Source organism: Paracoccidioides lutzii (genome assembly GCF_000150705.2).
Source record: "Paracoccidioides lutzii Pb01 unplaced genomic scaffold supercont2.7, whole genome shotgun sequence".
Lineage (NCBI taxonomy): Eukaryota > Fungi > Ascomycota > Eurotiomycetes > Onygenales > Ajellomycetaceae > Paracoccidioides > Paracoccidioides lutzii.
The window spans coordinates 922,344-938,077 of NW_015440953.1; the positions used below are offsets into that span (position 1 = coordinate 922,344).

The 15,734-nt window shown below is 46.1% G+C and overlaps 3 protein-coding genes across 3 annotated transcripts; 1 reads left to right on the forward strand and 2 right to left on the reverse strand.

The window, feature by feature from the left end:
* Positions 1–4,600: 4,600 nt before the first annotated feature.
* On the reverse strand, positions 4,601–6,993 carry PAAG_03584 (hypothetical protein; the record flags this gene model as incomplete). The annotated part of the gene is made up of 3 exons (XM_015845012.1): positions 4,601–6,519; positions 6,592–6,918; positions 6,957–6,993. The coding sequence occupies 3 exons, from the start codon at positions 6,991–6,993 to the stop codon at positions 4,601–4,603; spliced, it is 2,283 nt and encodes a 760-aa protein (XP_015701986.1).
* A 1,154-nt stretch (positions 6,994–8,147) lies between these two features.
* On the forward strand, positions 8,148–10,016 carry PAAG_03585 (MBOAT family protein; the record flags this gene model as incomplete). The annotated part of the gene is made up of 4 exons (XM_002794994.2): positions 8,148–8,169; positions 8,230–8,274; positions 8,354–9,472; positions 9,535–10,016. 4 exons carry the CDS (start codon positions 8,148–8,150, stop codon positions 10,014–10,016), a joined length of 1,668 nt encoding a protein of 555 aa, XP_002795040.1.
* A 3,712-nt stretch (positions 10,017–13,728) lies between these two features.
* On the reverse strand, positions 13,729–15,704 carry PAAG_03586 (hypothetical protein; the record flags this gene model as incomplete). Its single annotated transcript, XM_015845013.1, has 3 exons — positions 13,729–13,764; positions 13,849–15,546; positions 15,702–15,704. 3 exons carry the CDS (start codon positions 15,702–15,704, stop codon positions 13,729–13,731), a joined length of 1,737 nt encoding a protein of 578 aa, XP_015701987.1.
* Positions 15,705–15,734: the final 30 nt, after the last annotated feature.

Sequence of the window (15,734 nt, forward strand, 5' to 3'; positions counted from 1 at the left end):
GGATAACCCCTCTTCACCCCGCCTTGGCCATTGCTTCATGTTAAAATAAGTTAAGTAGGTTTGATTGGCTGCTGTTGACAGAAGATCAATCGCCCAGTAGTGCTTATGGAAAGATGGGGAGAAAAAAATCTATTGTTTATATGTACATAATATATTACTTCGTTGTCTTATTTGCCTCTTACTTTTTATATATAGAGCTGATAGTCGTCGCCACGCAAGATTGAGAGATGCAGCATCTGCCCGCCTATCAAATCCTTTGGTTGATTCACCGTGTTTGATCCAGCAGATCTGAACCACGTATGTAATGTGCTTGCAGTACTTTCTCGGCTCTTACCGGCCTCAACTTTTGCAGATAGGGCCCGTTAGTTCTCTTAAAGGCTCGTAGACTAGGAAGACATCACATGCGCCGCTCCAAACACCATCCATGTGTTTGTTATTCACCCTCGTGTTCAGACGTTTTGATGTCCCTAGAGCCCAGCAATCGTCAATATTAATTCTGTTCTGATGTGGTCTACCGGAATTCATTCATGTTAGTTACTGCATCGTGTACGATGAAAGAACGTAAACCAACTTCCATATCTGGATAGCGGAAACAGTTGTCTTGCCCTAGAAGTTAGGCAGTGCATTAAACGCTGGGTGGGATTTATGTACAGAACTCCGTACATGAGCATATGCCAGGCATAGGTTGTCTTCTTCTCGCTAATCCGCCTGACAAATCCTCCCATTAACTACCCAAATAGGTATTCCGTTTCTCATCGTTTGCTCGGGACTATGGGTACAGTATTTAGGCTCTCTTTCTGGGTGCGCTGCGACATAGTTGGCTCTTTGTTGCATTGTATGTGTCTATATCCATGCAGTTCTTTCAAAAGATTGGCAGCAGGCAGCCTCATTATGTGATATCCCGTCTCGGGCTGAATATATAAGTATGGATACCTAGATTATTTGGGGGGGACCGTCTTCGTTTCGTGCACAAGTATTTCGTCTGGTCAGCTTATCCCCCGCCAGTGATGAAGTAAAACCGCAAGGCTGGGTAGTTAATCGGGACTAATAACCATGCTAATGAACACCAACTGTTCCAGAGGACTTTTTTGATGTCTCCCTCCTCTTCCTCCCGTCTTTTCGTGACTGAACCCTGCAGCTCGACAGCTGGCCAGTAGAACAAACAAGCAGGAATTCAATGACCTACCTCACTTGCATCGACAGGGGACTCCAGAATCTAGACCATGATTCCATCCACGGTCACATCGGCGGTCTGTACGAAGCGGCCTCCGCCACCCCTGCACCAGGGAGAAATCCTTGTGGCAATACAACCAATCAGCCTCCCTTCATCAAAACTGTCTGTGCCATGCTCGCTTATTTTTTCAAAAGCCCAACGCTTGATCGAATCATAGCTCCGAAAAAGATGAAGACACCAATAACTTATCGCAGTAGTTGAAGTGCTAACATCCGGTTTTTCGATTCGACACCTAATCGTCAATGTAGAGGTATGGGGGATGGACTTTGTTTGTCTCTCTTTGCTGTCATGGACTAACTATCCATTTCACCCCAACTCATCATAGCTAGTGTATGTGAGTATGTGCAGGACATATTGGGAAACAAAATGCGTGGAGAAGCTACTTTGTATCTGCCTATCAACGCTGCTAGATTGCAAACCTCAACGGCCAACAACATTGAGATCACTTTTGCAGTCTGCTTGCATGGAATCTGGTTAAGGCTGTCAATGTTTTTATCCGATTCGACAAACGGCTGAAGAGGTGGGGGCGGATGAAACAATGCGTAGAGAAACGCTGTAAAGCCACCTGTGTCACGAGTTTTTGTTAGGGCATATTCTGGCGGACTGGCAAAATATCCGCTTTCAGCGTTTCAGATGGTTTTTCATGTGACGCATCTTTATGAGCTCTTATTGTTTCAACCTTTAATCACTGCGCGTGAGATTCGGCCTGAGATTCGTGCGGAAATGGACCCCCTTTGGGTTTTTTTTTTTTTTTTTTTTGACGACTTGACTACGGGACGTATGTCCAGATGTTTGCTTCCTCTTACTGCCCTATCTGCCCTAGGTCACTGTCCTGGCAGGATACAGTGCCATGCGCAGCCTGGACAGAGATCTCTCTTCAATTGGACGCCCTTTCGGGATTCTTGATGTCTCCCAGGCTAGGTGATGGCAAATATCAGCTGGCGTGAGATGTGTTTGTTTTCGCTTGCCCTCATCTTCGCCGTAGAGACCCGACTGTCAAGCGAGAAATTGATATCAGAATTCATTGCATGATTCTGACCACTACGAACAACCTTAGTATAGCTGTCAGGTATGTCGTGCTGTCTCGTACCTGCATGTTGCTTTGAACTCTGTGGTCTAATTAGCCGCTTCAGAATCAATTGATTTCTTCAAAATTGACTATTCAGCTTTATCAAATCCCCCCTGTGAGATATTTTCCGATGTTAGACAGGGGTCTTTTTCGGTTTGTTTATATGTATTTCGTTTGATATTTGCGGAATGATGGTTCCTATGACATGTCAGATATCCATGGGCTCCTCGATCCTGAGAGATTCCGTGACGACCCGAGACCTAGTGGGAAAACAAAACAGGGAACAAACACTCTCATGATCCTCTTCCTCTGCTCTGAGAAGGTTAGCGGGGATTGCCATCAAGGAATTCGGCCATTCTTAGAATTACCCGGGCTTTGAAATAGCGTATGGGAGAATGAGGATGATTTTGAAACAAATGCATACTCTTGAAGCGAATGTATGGCGGATCTTTCCGGGTTTGTCCGCGAAACAGCAAGAGTCTCTTTCTATATACCAAATGCAAACCAACAAAGGCCAGAAAAAGCAAGGCAGAGAAGGTGAATTGTTGTAGCTTAGGTGGGGTCCTGGGAAACTCTGAGGGGCAAATTTTAAATACAAAGGTTTTCATCCCAGCAGTCTGCCTCCTTCCTGGTGCCATTCTCCCTTCGATTGAGGAGCTGGTTTGTGTAATCGTCGTGTACTGGGCGCAATACAAGGTTTGATACCCTTCCTTACCTTCAGTGTAGGCTCGGGTAATTACTTGTTGAAGCCTAATTCCATCTTTCCAGTTTCCGTGAACCCCATGATCCCGCCCACATCCCAGCTACCCAAGGAATTCAGGGCCAAGTCAAAAGTTTCTGATCCAAAAGTCAAATCTGTCGTCTGCATTTTTAGTCGTCGATCCTCGCATCCCCGGAATAAAGAGAATAGATAATAAGGAAGCGAAAAAGCACAAATGAGTTTCTGAACTTTACCTTTCGTGGGAAATTCTTATGTTTGTCATAGAATAATGGTGCAGGTAACACCAATGTGTAGGCAACTTCCCAGCATTTGTGTATATCATCTCAGTAAATCCAAACACCCCCCCCCCTCCCTCCAATGTTGCGCGTTCCGGAGAAAGGCTGTCATCCTCGTGTTTGGTGGCTTTTGCCTTTTAAACTTTCGTTCCCTTTCATGTGCGTCAGCTTGTTAGGGTTTATTAGAGCAAGATGATAATAGGTGAAAAGCAAGGAGGAGAGAGAGGGAGTGGGGAAAACAAAAGGTTTGGGAGAACCAGAGCTGCAAACTCCGAATCTCCCATTCTAGGCATTTTGGACAAGTAAATGCCCATCCTTTTATTTCGCTTTGGAGTTACATTGCCTCAGTATCTGCCTGGCAGTGATGGCTATGAGGGAATTCGCATGAATAGGAGGGAAGGTCTTAAAGCATGGTTTTGCCTGTTTCACTCCCAAGAAAGTTGTACAGGTCACTATGAATGAGTCTGTGAACGCTTGTTTCAGCAGAGGCTGAGACGCGTGTATCATCATGGGAGAACGAGAAATAGTGGGGGATTATTTCTTGAAACGGCAATTTCCCGTGTTGCTCCCGTGTTGCTCCTGTATGATCGAATCTTAGGTTGGTAGGATTTATATATCTATGAGGTATAGGTCGCAGAGCATGGATACAGACCCGAGGACGAAATGAACAACTTGTGGTAGAGACCACCCTGTTCTTTGTTAAGCTGTTCGAATCGTTTTCATTTCCATACCGCAGCTGACTCTTAGTTTTGATTTCAGGGGTGCTTGATTGGTGTTCTGATAACCCTTCTGTCGGGTGTAAACACTCGGGGAGTTCATAATTGCATAGACGGATAAATCGATAGACAAGCAGAAATTGAGTAGGGAGACGTTTTTAAAACGTGCAAACGAGCATGCCCATACGGAAGATGCTGCAGAAAACAAGAAAAAGAAGAGAGGAAAAGAGGTGAGCTTTCATCAAAACCATCATAAGTAAATTTCATCAGGGATGGATGAGTAGGGTGATAATGGTGGGTCAAATGAAATGATACGCCTCCAGCACTGACTCGCTTTAACTCCTTGAGCAAAGAAGTTCTAAGACTTTCACACACAAGTATCATGAAAAACATAGAACCAAAACTAGCAGTGAGGCATCAAAACCAAAATTAAGTAATGACATGAGATGTGTTGCCGACATGTTCAAGCATCAGATCTATATGGAATGGGATATACCATGCTATGCAATCGCTCAAATTTTCAACCATGTCTAATTTGTGAAGGCCTGCACACTGCCCCTGAGAAGTTGAACGGATGGCAGAAACTCAAACATATAATTTGTCACGCGAAGTCCTACTATCCTTAACTAACGATATATGACCGGGAATTGCCATCGGTCTCGAGTCACCGATAAGTCCTGGTATGTCCATCAACGGGCCACACTTTTCATAATCCTCCGTACTATAATATTCGGAATGGCCCTTCACCTCGTCCGCATAGTCCGCTCCAAAACGGAAGAGACTAAACCCATCAAGCGTATCAGACCATCTCGGCGTGAGAGAGAACATGAGAGTGAGAATGACGGATACCAAAGTCCATGGAATGAGAAAATATAAAGGCAGCCAGATATGCTTCAACGGGCCTTGAGTGAGGATTTTCCCCGGTGTTGCGGCTGTGAGATTCTCATGCGTAAAGAAGCTGCGGGAGTTGAATTTGGTGTTCGACATCCCTGAGGAGCCATTGGAGAATTTGATGTATTGGGCTAAGTCGTCGTATTTCGCAGCTCCATCGTACATCAACTCTAGGGCATATGCGGCATGGCATTGGAGAAGAGAATTCCTAAGTTGCTTCGATTGGATATAACCAGGGACAACAAAGCTGTAATGTGTGTCGATATACGGGCGACCGTCCACCGACGAAATGATATTCTGAAGACCAACATTCCCACGAGAGGGATTATCTCCTTCCGTGTTAAGCACGAGTTCGGCCGCTCCAGCACCAAAAGGTTTTACTCCGACATCCAAACTATAGGCGTTCCGAATTGCCTTAGCGTCAACGCGTTTGAAATTTGAGAAGCTGAGAGTGCGTCCGTCCACGTCAGCAATACCCACATCGGAGGAGGAGGTACATCGAGCCCCAACAACAACGTTCAACTTTCTGTTTGAGTCAATCAAGGTGTTATATCGGTCTGCAATTTCGGGGATGGACTTGTCAATCCCCATATCCATGATATCAAAGACACTTTGACCAAATAGGTCCGTGCCACCAGCATCGGGATGAGCGGGGTGTGGGGGATCTAGATTCTGATAGAGGACATATTCAAAGACGAAATCTCTATCGAGGCCGGGAGCACGATATTCTTGGCCATATTTGGAGTCGTATCGTAACTTTTCTGCGTTAGTCATGGCTATTTCTGAAACAGCCGCGTAGTTATCGATTCTTCCAGCTCGATGATCCCGAAGATACACCAGTCCCTCAGCTATGGTACGGTTAATCGGGCGCACGGAATCGCTGAGGGAATAGGAGTTATTTTCGAAGGAGGCTTTAGGTAGAGTGTTGTTCCCATGTTCGTGGAAACGGTTCAATATAGTGAGTTCGGAAATTTTAGACACTGAACTACAATTATATCGAATCACTAGCCCCCAGGTTGTCCCTGAGACTGGAACAGGGGCTTGGGGAGTGAGGAATATTTCGGGAATACCGGAATCTGGAGGAAATGTGTTGGGAATTTCCTTGAGGAAGTCATAATCCGAACGCTTCAGCTCTGGTCGGGTGTACATTATGCCAAAACCAGGCAACCGGGCGGGCATGGCCATTGACCAGCCTGTAAATGCCCTATTTTGGACTGCCATCGTTTCTCTGGAATCGAAGTTTTCCACGTTCCGGCCAAGCACCTCGGCTTTTTTAGAAGTCATGCCAGTAGTCTGGATATAGCCATCCCCAACTTCCATACAGAGGCCAGAAATTGGAAGAGCTATAAGGGGGAGAGCACTCAGAACAAGAAGGATATACCAGAGTATGGATGGAAAGTGGCCCCCACCGTCTTGCTTAGATGCCGTGCGTCTTCTGCTGAGGAACATAACCTTTTGGGTGATCTTCCACCAACCGGTGGGACCGCTCCAGGTCCGGTCCGCATGCATCATAAGCTGGAGTCCATCCTTGGGTCCGATTGATGGAGTATACATCAACATTCCTGCCTCGACACCCACGAGGCCATACTTTGCTGCGTTCAGCCCAAAGATACCTAAGCAACACGTATCAAGAAACATTCTCTAAATGTAAGATACTTATAATGTGAATAGACAAAAACTCATACCGATGATGAACCAACTCCAATAAGCAAAGTTCGCCCCAGCTCGGCCAATTTTCAAAGGATTTATGCCTTCATTTTGGGATTCAAGGAAATATTTAACCAAAAAGATAAAATACCCGGTAACTGCAGGGGGCACTACGACGCCGATTAATGTTCGGAGCCAGAAGCGACGAAGCTTGTAGCCAAACGGCTGATCCTTGGGTTGGGGCACATCGTCGGGAGGTGGCTTCATGGAAGAAACTGATGAAGCATTGTCCAACTCTTCTGAAGGCACAATTGGGGTTGGTAAAAGCTGTCGGGCGACGCTGCTCTCATGCTTTTTCTCAGTGGCTTTGAAAGTTAAGGAAAGGTGCTGGATGAATGCTCACCTGTTGTCATTTGGGTCGGTATCTTGTACCAGATCATAACTAACTGCTGCCATGATGCGATTGAACTGGCACGCGACCACTTCCTTGCGACCTCAAGAATCAATCAGTGCGGTCTCCTGCCAAGTTGTGTTTACTAGTGCTCGGTTTCGGAGGTTTAACAAGGCGGGTTCTGACCACCACTTCGGCGTCAGTCATTCATAAAAGCGCTGTGAGTTTGCTCGAACATGGGAGGAACATCAGGGGCCTTTTAAAGTCTTTCATGAAGGCCCAAACTCTTTAAGAAGCCAGAAGTGGTTACGTTCGCTCCGATCGATCTCATGGAACTGACCACCCTTGACTTGCAAGGTTCATCCCAAGCATCCCACCTCTCTGCAAGATTGCGCAGCATCCATGATGCTAAATAAGAGTGTTGAAACCAAAATAAGGTACGGAGTTCGGAGTAGAGGCTACGTCCCTTAGACAAGGCCTATCATCTAAGATCGTTCGACGCAAGTCATTGACAGGGAACCGGTTCGCCCAGGCCCGAAGAATTAACGCTCGTCAGACACGGAGGAATCTAACCCAATGATGCTGGGGCCAAACAACTGTGTTTTATTTAGAACAGAGTGCATATCAATGAACGTGCTAGTCAAGTTAGATGCAGATTTTGAATCATTGGCGTGAAGAACCAACTGGTTGGCTGTGAAGTAGTGCTGAGATGCTCCGTGCTGCCACGACATTTACGAGTTAATGAGAAGGCTTCCAAAGTATTGACGATGGTTGATGAAGATACTGTAGATATTATTATATCTCATCTGGAGAAAGATACGAAGTAGTTAACTGTCTTGTTTTGATGTTATCATGACGGTGTAAATTTTGAGGATGACATTGGGTGGACAAGACGAGGTACCTTGCTAGGAGGTAGATTATCTGCATTTTAGCATATCAAAGTACTTGGTTCCGAAGTACCAGGATAGCTCCACCTATCCGCCACTTCAAACATGAGCCTTTTCTAGTTTTTGCAACCTCAAGTTTCAACAGATAGCAGTGGTTGCAACGACTTCGACACACATGCCATCGAGGAGGGGCGAGGAGAAGAGCTATTAGCATGATTACTGCGGTTTCACAAGCTTTCTATTCTTGAATGCTGATGTTATTTTGGCATTCTATATTATCTGCGTAGCCCGCGGTGAGCATTGAGATCTGCTCAGTATGCTACCATTTATCAATACTCGTATGTTTCCTTCATCAGACGTTCTCGTGATATCCAATACTAACACAAACGATTACGTAGCTTTTGTGCCGGTAGCGGACGCAACAGGAGCATCCATTGACGAACGTACGTCCACCTTCAAGAGAGTTGTACGGACCGTCCATTGAACTTTTCATCTCAGCCGCTAATATCACATCTCGAATAGTAAAGTTGATTACATCGCTCCTCCTTTCATACCCTCTTGCCGGCATCTTGAAAAGGATTCCGGACTCGAAGCCATGGCAGAAAAATTTGTTTATCGTTAGCGTTTCATTATTTTACCTGGTGGGCTTATTCGACCTCTGGGATGGAGTGCGGACCATACTTTATAGCTCTGCAGGGGCATATGCTATAGCTTATTATATCGACGGATCACTAATGCCGTGGCTCGCGTTCGCGTTTCTAATGGGCCATATGTCTATTAATCACATATCCAGACAACTCGCCAACAGCCCGTCTACTATCGATATCACGGGAGCTCAGATGGTGTTGGTGATGAAATTGACTGTCTTTTGTTGGAACGTACATGACGGTCGATTACCGCAGGAGAAGCTGTCAGAATCTCAGAAATACGCAGCTATCGCCAAGCTCCCTAGCCTGCTTAATTTTGCGGGCTATGCACTCTTTTTCCCGTCTCTCTTTGCCGGGCCGGCTTTCGACTATGTGGAATATCGAAAATGGATCGAGACCACCATGTTTGATGCGCCACCTGGTGTAGACCCAGCGAAGAAGCCCCCGACTCGTAAGAAGCGAAAGATCCCGAGAAGCGGTAGGCCTGCTATGCTGAAAGCGGTGATGGGTTTGTTCTGGATATTCGGCTTTCTGCAATTTGGAAGTGTGTATACCGTCGACTTTCTCCTGAGCGACAATTACTTGAAATACGGACTGCTGAGGCGAATATGGATACTCCACATGTTTGGATTTACTGCGCGTCTCAAGTATTACGGAGTATGGTCCTTAACTGAGGGGGCCTGCATCTTATCAGGAATGGGATATAATGGCTTCGATGTAAATACAGGTAAGGTGTCTTGGAATCGATTAGAAAACGTGAATCCAAAAGGACTGGAAACGGCACAGAACCCACACGATTATCTCAGTAACTGGAATAAAAACACCAACCACTGGTTGAAAAACTATGTGTACTTGAGGGTGACCCCAAGGGGCAAAAAGCCAGGATTCAGAGCGAGTCTCGCCACGTTTATAACAAGTGCATTTTGGCATGGTTTCCACCCTGGATATTACTTGACCTTCATACTAGGTGCATTCATTCAAACAACTGCAAAAAGTACGTCACACTTTCTTAGCTCATTATCCACTTTTATTAAAACTAACATAGAACAATCTCAGACTACCGTCGCTACGTTCGGCCCTTTTTCTATATTCCAGACGGGTCCTCCCCAACCCCCTACAAACGCATCTACGATATCCTGAGCTGGCTAACAACCCAACTATCTCTCTCATTTATCGTCGTTCCCTTCGTAATTCTTCACTTCAAAGACAGCATTCACGTCTGGTCAAGTGTCTACTACTACGGTATTGTCGGCATAGTCCTCTCCCAGGTTTTCTTCTCCAGTCCCGCAAAGGGTTACCTGGTTAAACAACTAAAAGCCCGTGGTGGCCCCGCTACAAAGCCGGCCCTTGCTTCTCGAGATAATAACGAGTCGCCTGTGCTTGGACTACCATCCAACCCGGGCCAGGATATCGATGATGCCATGAAAGAAATCAAGCTCGAGATCGAGGCACGGAGGAGGAAAGGAAGTGTCGTGACTATGCCATCGGGGCAAGAGCTGAAAGCCTTGCTGGAGGAGAAGCTTGGGAGGAAATTATAAGGTGCATATTACATTCTATTGTAGATCCACCTGAATAATTTTGTCTCCCTTTTCTACCCCTTACCCGCTGCGGCGCCCATCGATTTTATCTATTGTTCCGGATTTATTCTTTGGTTTCCACATCTGCGCATTTTCTCTCCATTTTCCCCCATATTTTTGGCTCTATGTCTTCTACATCAGGCAACCTGCGCGATTTCAATCATTTTGTTTTACCCAGCCTTCATGAATCTTTGTTTCTCTTCATAGTTACGGCTATACCTACTCTTCCCTTCCTCCCCGTTGCATCTAGTGTTTTACCTTAAGGTCCATCCAGAACCTTACGTCTTCACATAGCATCTACGGACAACTCAAAGGCAAATATTTACAAACATTGCAGTCAATTTGGGATCACATGATTACATATTGACGATATAAATGAGCACTCCTCTCTTGTAACTGGAATGCTAAATATCGCATGTGGTTCCAAGAATAGAAAAGGGACAACAGAAATTTTGTGATATCCAGACTATCCAGGCTGCAAAATTGGCTCCTAGGGAACTCCCAACCACTTCCAAGAGGGGAACTTTAAGGTGCTATGCTATGCCAACTGTTGCTAACCCCGGTCTGAATCTTGTGGATGTGTTTCTGGTTTAGAATTATTGAGAAACTTGAATCGACTCAGGTTGAGACGAACATTTCCACATCCAATATTATTTATCAAAGAGTCTGGATGTAAAACCGACTACAAAGAAAGAGTGAAAATAGAAGTCCATGTAAGTCTGCCTACTCTACATTCCAAATCCCCTTACAACATTCCAGAACCGTTCTCCCAAACATGACAATGGCCAAAACCCCAAGTATTCCTTGAACTTATCCATTAGATCGGGTTACGGACGGCGCCAAACAACGAATTGTAGAAAATGACACCCAGATAGATGATATCTTCCCGTGGGTGTGAAGGTTGGCCTTACAATGGTTTTCGTGTTGTAGCAAGGCCCTGGGACTTCAGGGTTCCATTGGTTTAGCCAGATGCCGAAAACGATGGCAAATGTGAGATACAATGTGTCGAATAGGGCGATGGATAGATATCGTGATATTCTTTGACTTCAGACGTTGGGGGAAGCTGAGAAGGCGTCAAGATCCCCGCGCAGTTGGAGACGGTGAGATTTGGGATTTAGAAATTTGGTCCGACTATATGTATGTAGCACGATCCCCATGCAACCTTGAAGACGTGAGCGTAACTAACCCAGTAAAATTCGCTGTTATAGATGATATGGAAACGGTAGAAATCGAGAGACTTGGAGACAATCAGACCAGATATCGGAAGTGCAATTCCTGGGCCAAATCAGCATCGTACAAAATTTTCTTTTGCACAATGATCAGTAGCAAGCTCAGAAATCGCCATTGAATATCTGCGCATCGCTACTGTAAAGAGTGTTCCCGTTCACAATCTCCAGTTTCTTTGAAGGGCGTTCAACTTGCTCCCACAATCTAGGTAATCGAAAAGGCGCACGCTGTCGGGGATGCCGCCAGAAACCACCACGCATCAACGCATGTAATGCTAATTTAAGCAAAAGCGTACACAGACGACTAGGTTATCGGTCGGAAGATTGGGAGACCCGGAAGCAGCGCCTCCAATCTTCTTGTTGATAAGAAGGATGACCAAAACGATGGAAGAAGGGATATCAGAGCCTGGACGATAAACGCAGCCAGAGGCTGCTGTCCATAACTTGTTTAGCAAGAGACCTAGCTAGATACTCTTCGCCATTTATATGATATAACTAGACCCGGGCATTCTTTTAAGATAAACTCATGGCCAACATGGAAAACACCACTCACAGCAATGCCCCCGATATCAGGATTTGCAGACCCAACACTTTTGCACAGTGGTGTGGAAGCCATCAACGAAATCTGCCAGAGAGAACAGCTTCCAAAGCTGTTGCGCCAATGGACCCATCAATCAATGCGCAGGGCACACTGTTGAATGTATATGCCCGGCAACGCGTGTCAGAGGGATAGTGGTGCCCGTAATCCACGTTTGCAGTCCCATTTTCAATTCTTTCTATTCTCATCCAGCGATTCGTGGAGAGCGCCCAGCCTTGCACCAACCTCGCATTTTGCTGAGCACACAAAACTGCCGGGTACCTATATATGATAGCCCTTCATCTTGACTTGTATCCTTTTGCTTTTTCCTTTTTCCTTATTAAAGCTATGAATGCTTGATCCTTCCTTTGGATGTAACTGGCGAATATCTTATTAAATCAACAGCAATTTGTCAGTGGAACTGCAGGATTCGTAATATCTCTCACGCTGCCACATTCTATAATATACGAAATAGCCTTACAGCTTCCCTTCTTCTCTCCCTCCTCAACAACACCAGTTTCATTTCACTGTTGATCCAATTTTCGAAAAATCATCCTGAATGTCAGAGTGACCAAATAGCAATAACAAAAGTGAAGAGTGACCCATGTTCCGTGGAATCCGTTGGTTTGTCGGATGTAGATTGATATAAGCGAATTCTCTGAAGTAATACATGATTAGCCATGTAGATGTTTAAATCCCCCGACAGCCATTTCAATCTACACTATTTCACAGAAGACCAAAGGGAAATCTATCGGGTCACTATGATTCGTTTGTATTCATTTGCCACCTATGGCCTCTCAAGTATTCCATCCCTCAACGGAACAATAAATAGCATAGTCCGCAAGTATACAGTACAGTCAATAGCCAGATGATAATCGGCAATACTGCATGCAACGCAACGTACAACTTAACCAGAGAAAGAAAGTAGATTATATATATAAACGAGAGGGAATTTTCCCCAACGTCCCCTCGAAACCCAAACATAAATACGAACGAAAATAGGTACATAACATAATACAGTGAAATACATTACAGTTCAGTGCGTTTGTATATACAACAGTATATTACGTATGTATGCCCAAACAGCGGTGCGGAGAAGCTAAAATGAAACAAAATATTGAAATCAACCCCAAAGAATGACCTCAAAAGGCAGAAACAAAGAACAAACTGAAGAGGTAATCGTAATTGAGGATATTCAGATTAGTGCTTTTTCCTTCCAGTACCGCACGCGTGTGTGGTGCGTGAAGATGGGGAGATAAGTCCCTGGCGTGGGAGAAGAAAGAATAGCAGTGTAGAGCGCGCTGGGTTGGAATGAAGGTGGTTGATGGAGGTGTCAAGTCGCCTGGATAGATGGATGGGTGGATTGCATGCATGCATGGAAGCACAAGAAATACAGAATACGATGTGAAATATTTGGAAGATTCGAAAGAAGGGCATATTAGGTTCGCCAGGTAACCCCCGGGGGGAAGGGAGGGGGGGCGTGTGTTTATTTGTAGTTGACTTGCGGAGCTATCTTTGGGAACGAAAATGGCCCAAAATCGAAAGGAACGAAACGGGGGATATAGAAATAAATAAATAATAATAATAATAAAGACTGTGTGAGAGAGAACCCCAGTTGGCACCAACACTAGTTTGATCGAATGGTAAAACGGTGAGAATGCAAAAGCAATGTTGGACTGTGCTTTGCTACGTGGTGGGCTTCGGAAAGACTCGAGAATAGTTGAAGGGAAAGGATGAAAAAGCGCCGTGCTCCGAGGGTATCGACTCTACATTATTTTATTCACGGGTTCGGTTTTGGAAAAATGCTTCATATCGGCGTAAAAATTCGTGGGCGTGCAAGATTAGAAAAGCTAGCGGCGGGAGAGAGTTTTCATCGTCTTTCCACGAGCAGAACTGCCAGCGCCACCTGAAACGTTGTAAAGAATTAGTATTGGGTTCTCTTTCGTTAACAACGAAAGCTGGACGAGATATATATGATGAAAGCACCTACCACTATAGCAATAACTGCCAGCCCAATTGGGAACATGAAGCGATTAACCCTCCGCCACCATCTCGCGTTCTCATGCCGCGTCTGGTCCACCAGAACAACGCGATTGCGGAACGCATGTTCCAGATCTGGCCGGCTAGTGGTTGCCTCCTCACTTACTTCGCTAACCTGGGGAGGGAGAGGTAGGAAGGAGGCAATGATCCAGGCCAATGGGAACACGAAACCCAGCGCAAAAGCATAAACCTGTATGTTGCGTCGGCTTATAAATCCCTCCGCCTTCTCATTAAACGAAGGCGGCTTCCACATGCTCCTCCGCACATTATTGGCGCGTTTGTCCGTATACAAATGGGGTGACCATGCACCCGGCAAGTTCTCCATAGGTTGTGGGTGTTTGAATTGCTCGGGATCGGGCACCCAGTGGACTCTCGGGTCAGTGGGATCGACGGGCTCAATAGCATCAACGGGGTCATCGGGATCATCGGGATCCTCGGGCGGGGTAGGGTTACCCGGTCGTGGTGGATAACTGATTTCACGGGGTCGGACTCTTGGGTTACTTATGCCCAGCGGCGTCCGGCTGACCATTGGCGGGTTGCTGTTATATGCCGCAGATTTGGCAGAGATGGCTGATGAGGGCGGAGATTGGGGTGTTGATGGTCGGCTTTCGAATGTGAAAAGAGAAGCAAACTGGGGTCCAAGTCCACCACTCCGATAGTATACTCTGGCCCAGGTAGGGATCGTGTGGAGGATCGAACTGTTGCTTGGCGAGCGAAGGAAGTTTCTTGGGTTGCTTAACGCTGATAACGACGACGAATGGCTTAATGTTCCAGAGGTTTTTTGTCGAAGGGGTAGGGATCGAAGATGCGTTAAGTTATCGCTGTGTTCCTCGGCTTCTGATTTATCAAGAGACCTAACCGACGGTCTTGAAGAGTCGTGTCGTTTAGCCTCAGATGAACCTCTTGTCCCACTACCGTCCGTGCGATCATCGCGGGGTGATGGAGAGGAAAGGCTTTGTAATCTCTCTGCTGACCACTCTGAGGGAATGGTCGACAAATGCGGGTTCAAGCCTCCAGAAAAGCGCTCAATCATGGACCGCACGAGAGAAGTTTCGGCCCGCGAACTTGTTTGTGGGTAACGAATGATAGGGTACTGGACGGGAGCTCTACTACCCACGGACGACTGACCATCTGGAATGGATCGACTACTGCCAGACGAAGCGGAAGACGTTGTGTTGAGCCGGAAACTTGTTGGGCGGGGAAGATTAAATGATGTAGTGGACTGGTAGGATCTCAATGCCGCATTTGGTGGACTTGAAGGAATGGAAGGGGATGGAGTTACACTTTGCAGCTCGGATGAAGAAGCATCTGTCAAGGTACTGTTCCGCTGACCGGCGCGGATATATCTTCTGACAGTTCCAACAGAGTTGACTTCGAAGAGCGAGGATTCAGTCGGGGAGGATCTTCGAAGAGGAATGAAGTTGGGCGACGAAGGTTCAATAGGCCGAAAGGTTGGACTGGAAGTTAGACCAGTGGGGATAAGGTTGGGACTTAACCTTCCATCAGCAGGCACAGTTTCGGCATAGGTCGAATCAGTTGGAGAAGCGGTGGCAGGCGACGATAGGTTTTGGGTAACCACTTTGATTGTGGGCGGAAGTTGGACACCATCGCCGTCAGATGAATTGTCATCATTCCGTTCCTCTTCGTTCTGCCGCCCACTGTCTAAATTATATGAAGAACTCGAGCGTGGTATGGAAGTTTTGCTTGAGTCTAGGGAATCATCCCATGTATGATTAGAGGAGATTGTCCCATGGGGGGTGGTGGTGGTGGTGGTGGAGGCCTGGCCCGAAGCGTCCCTTAGACCATGGTCTGATAGGTTCTGGTCGCGTCTGACAC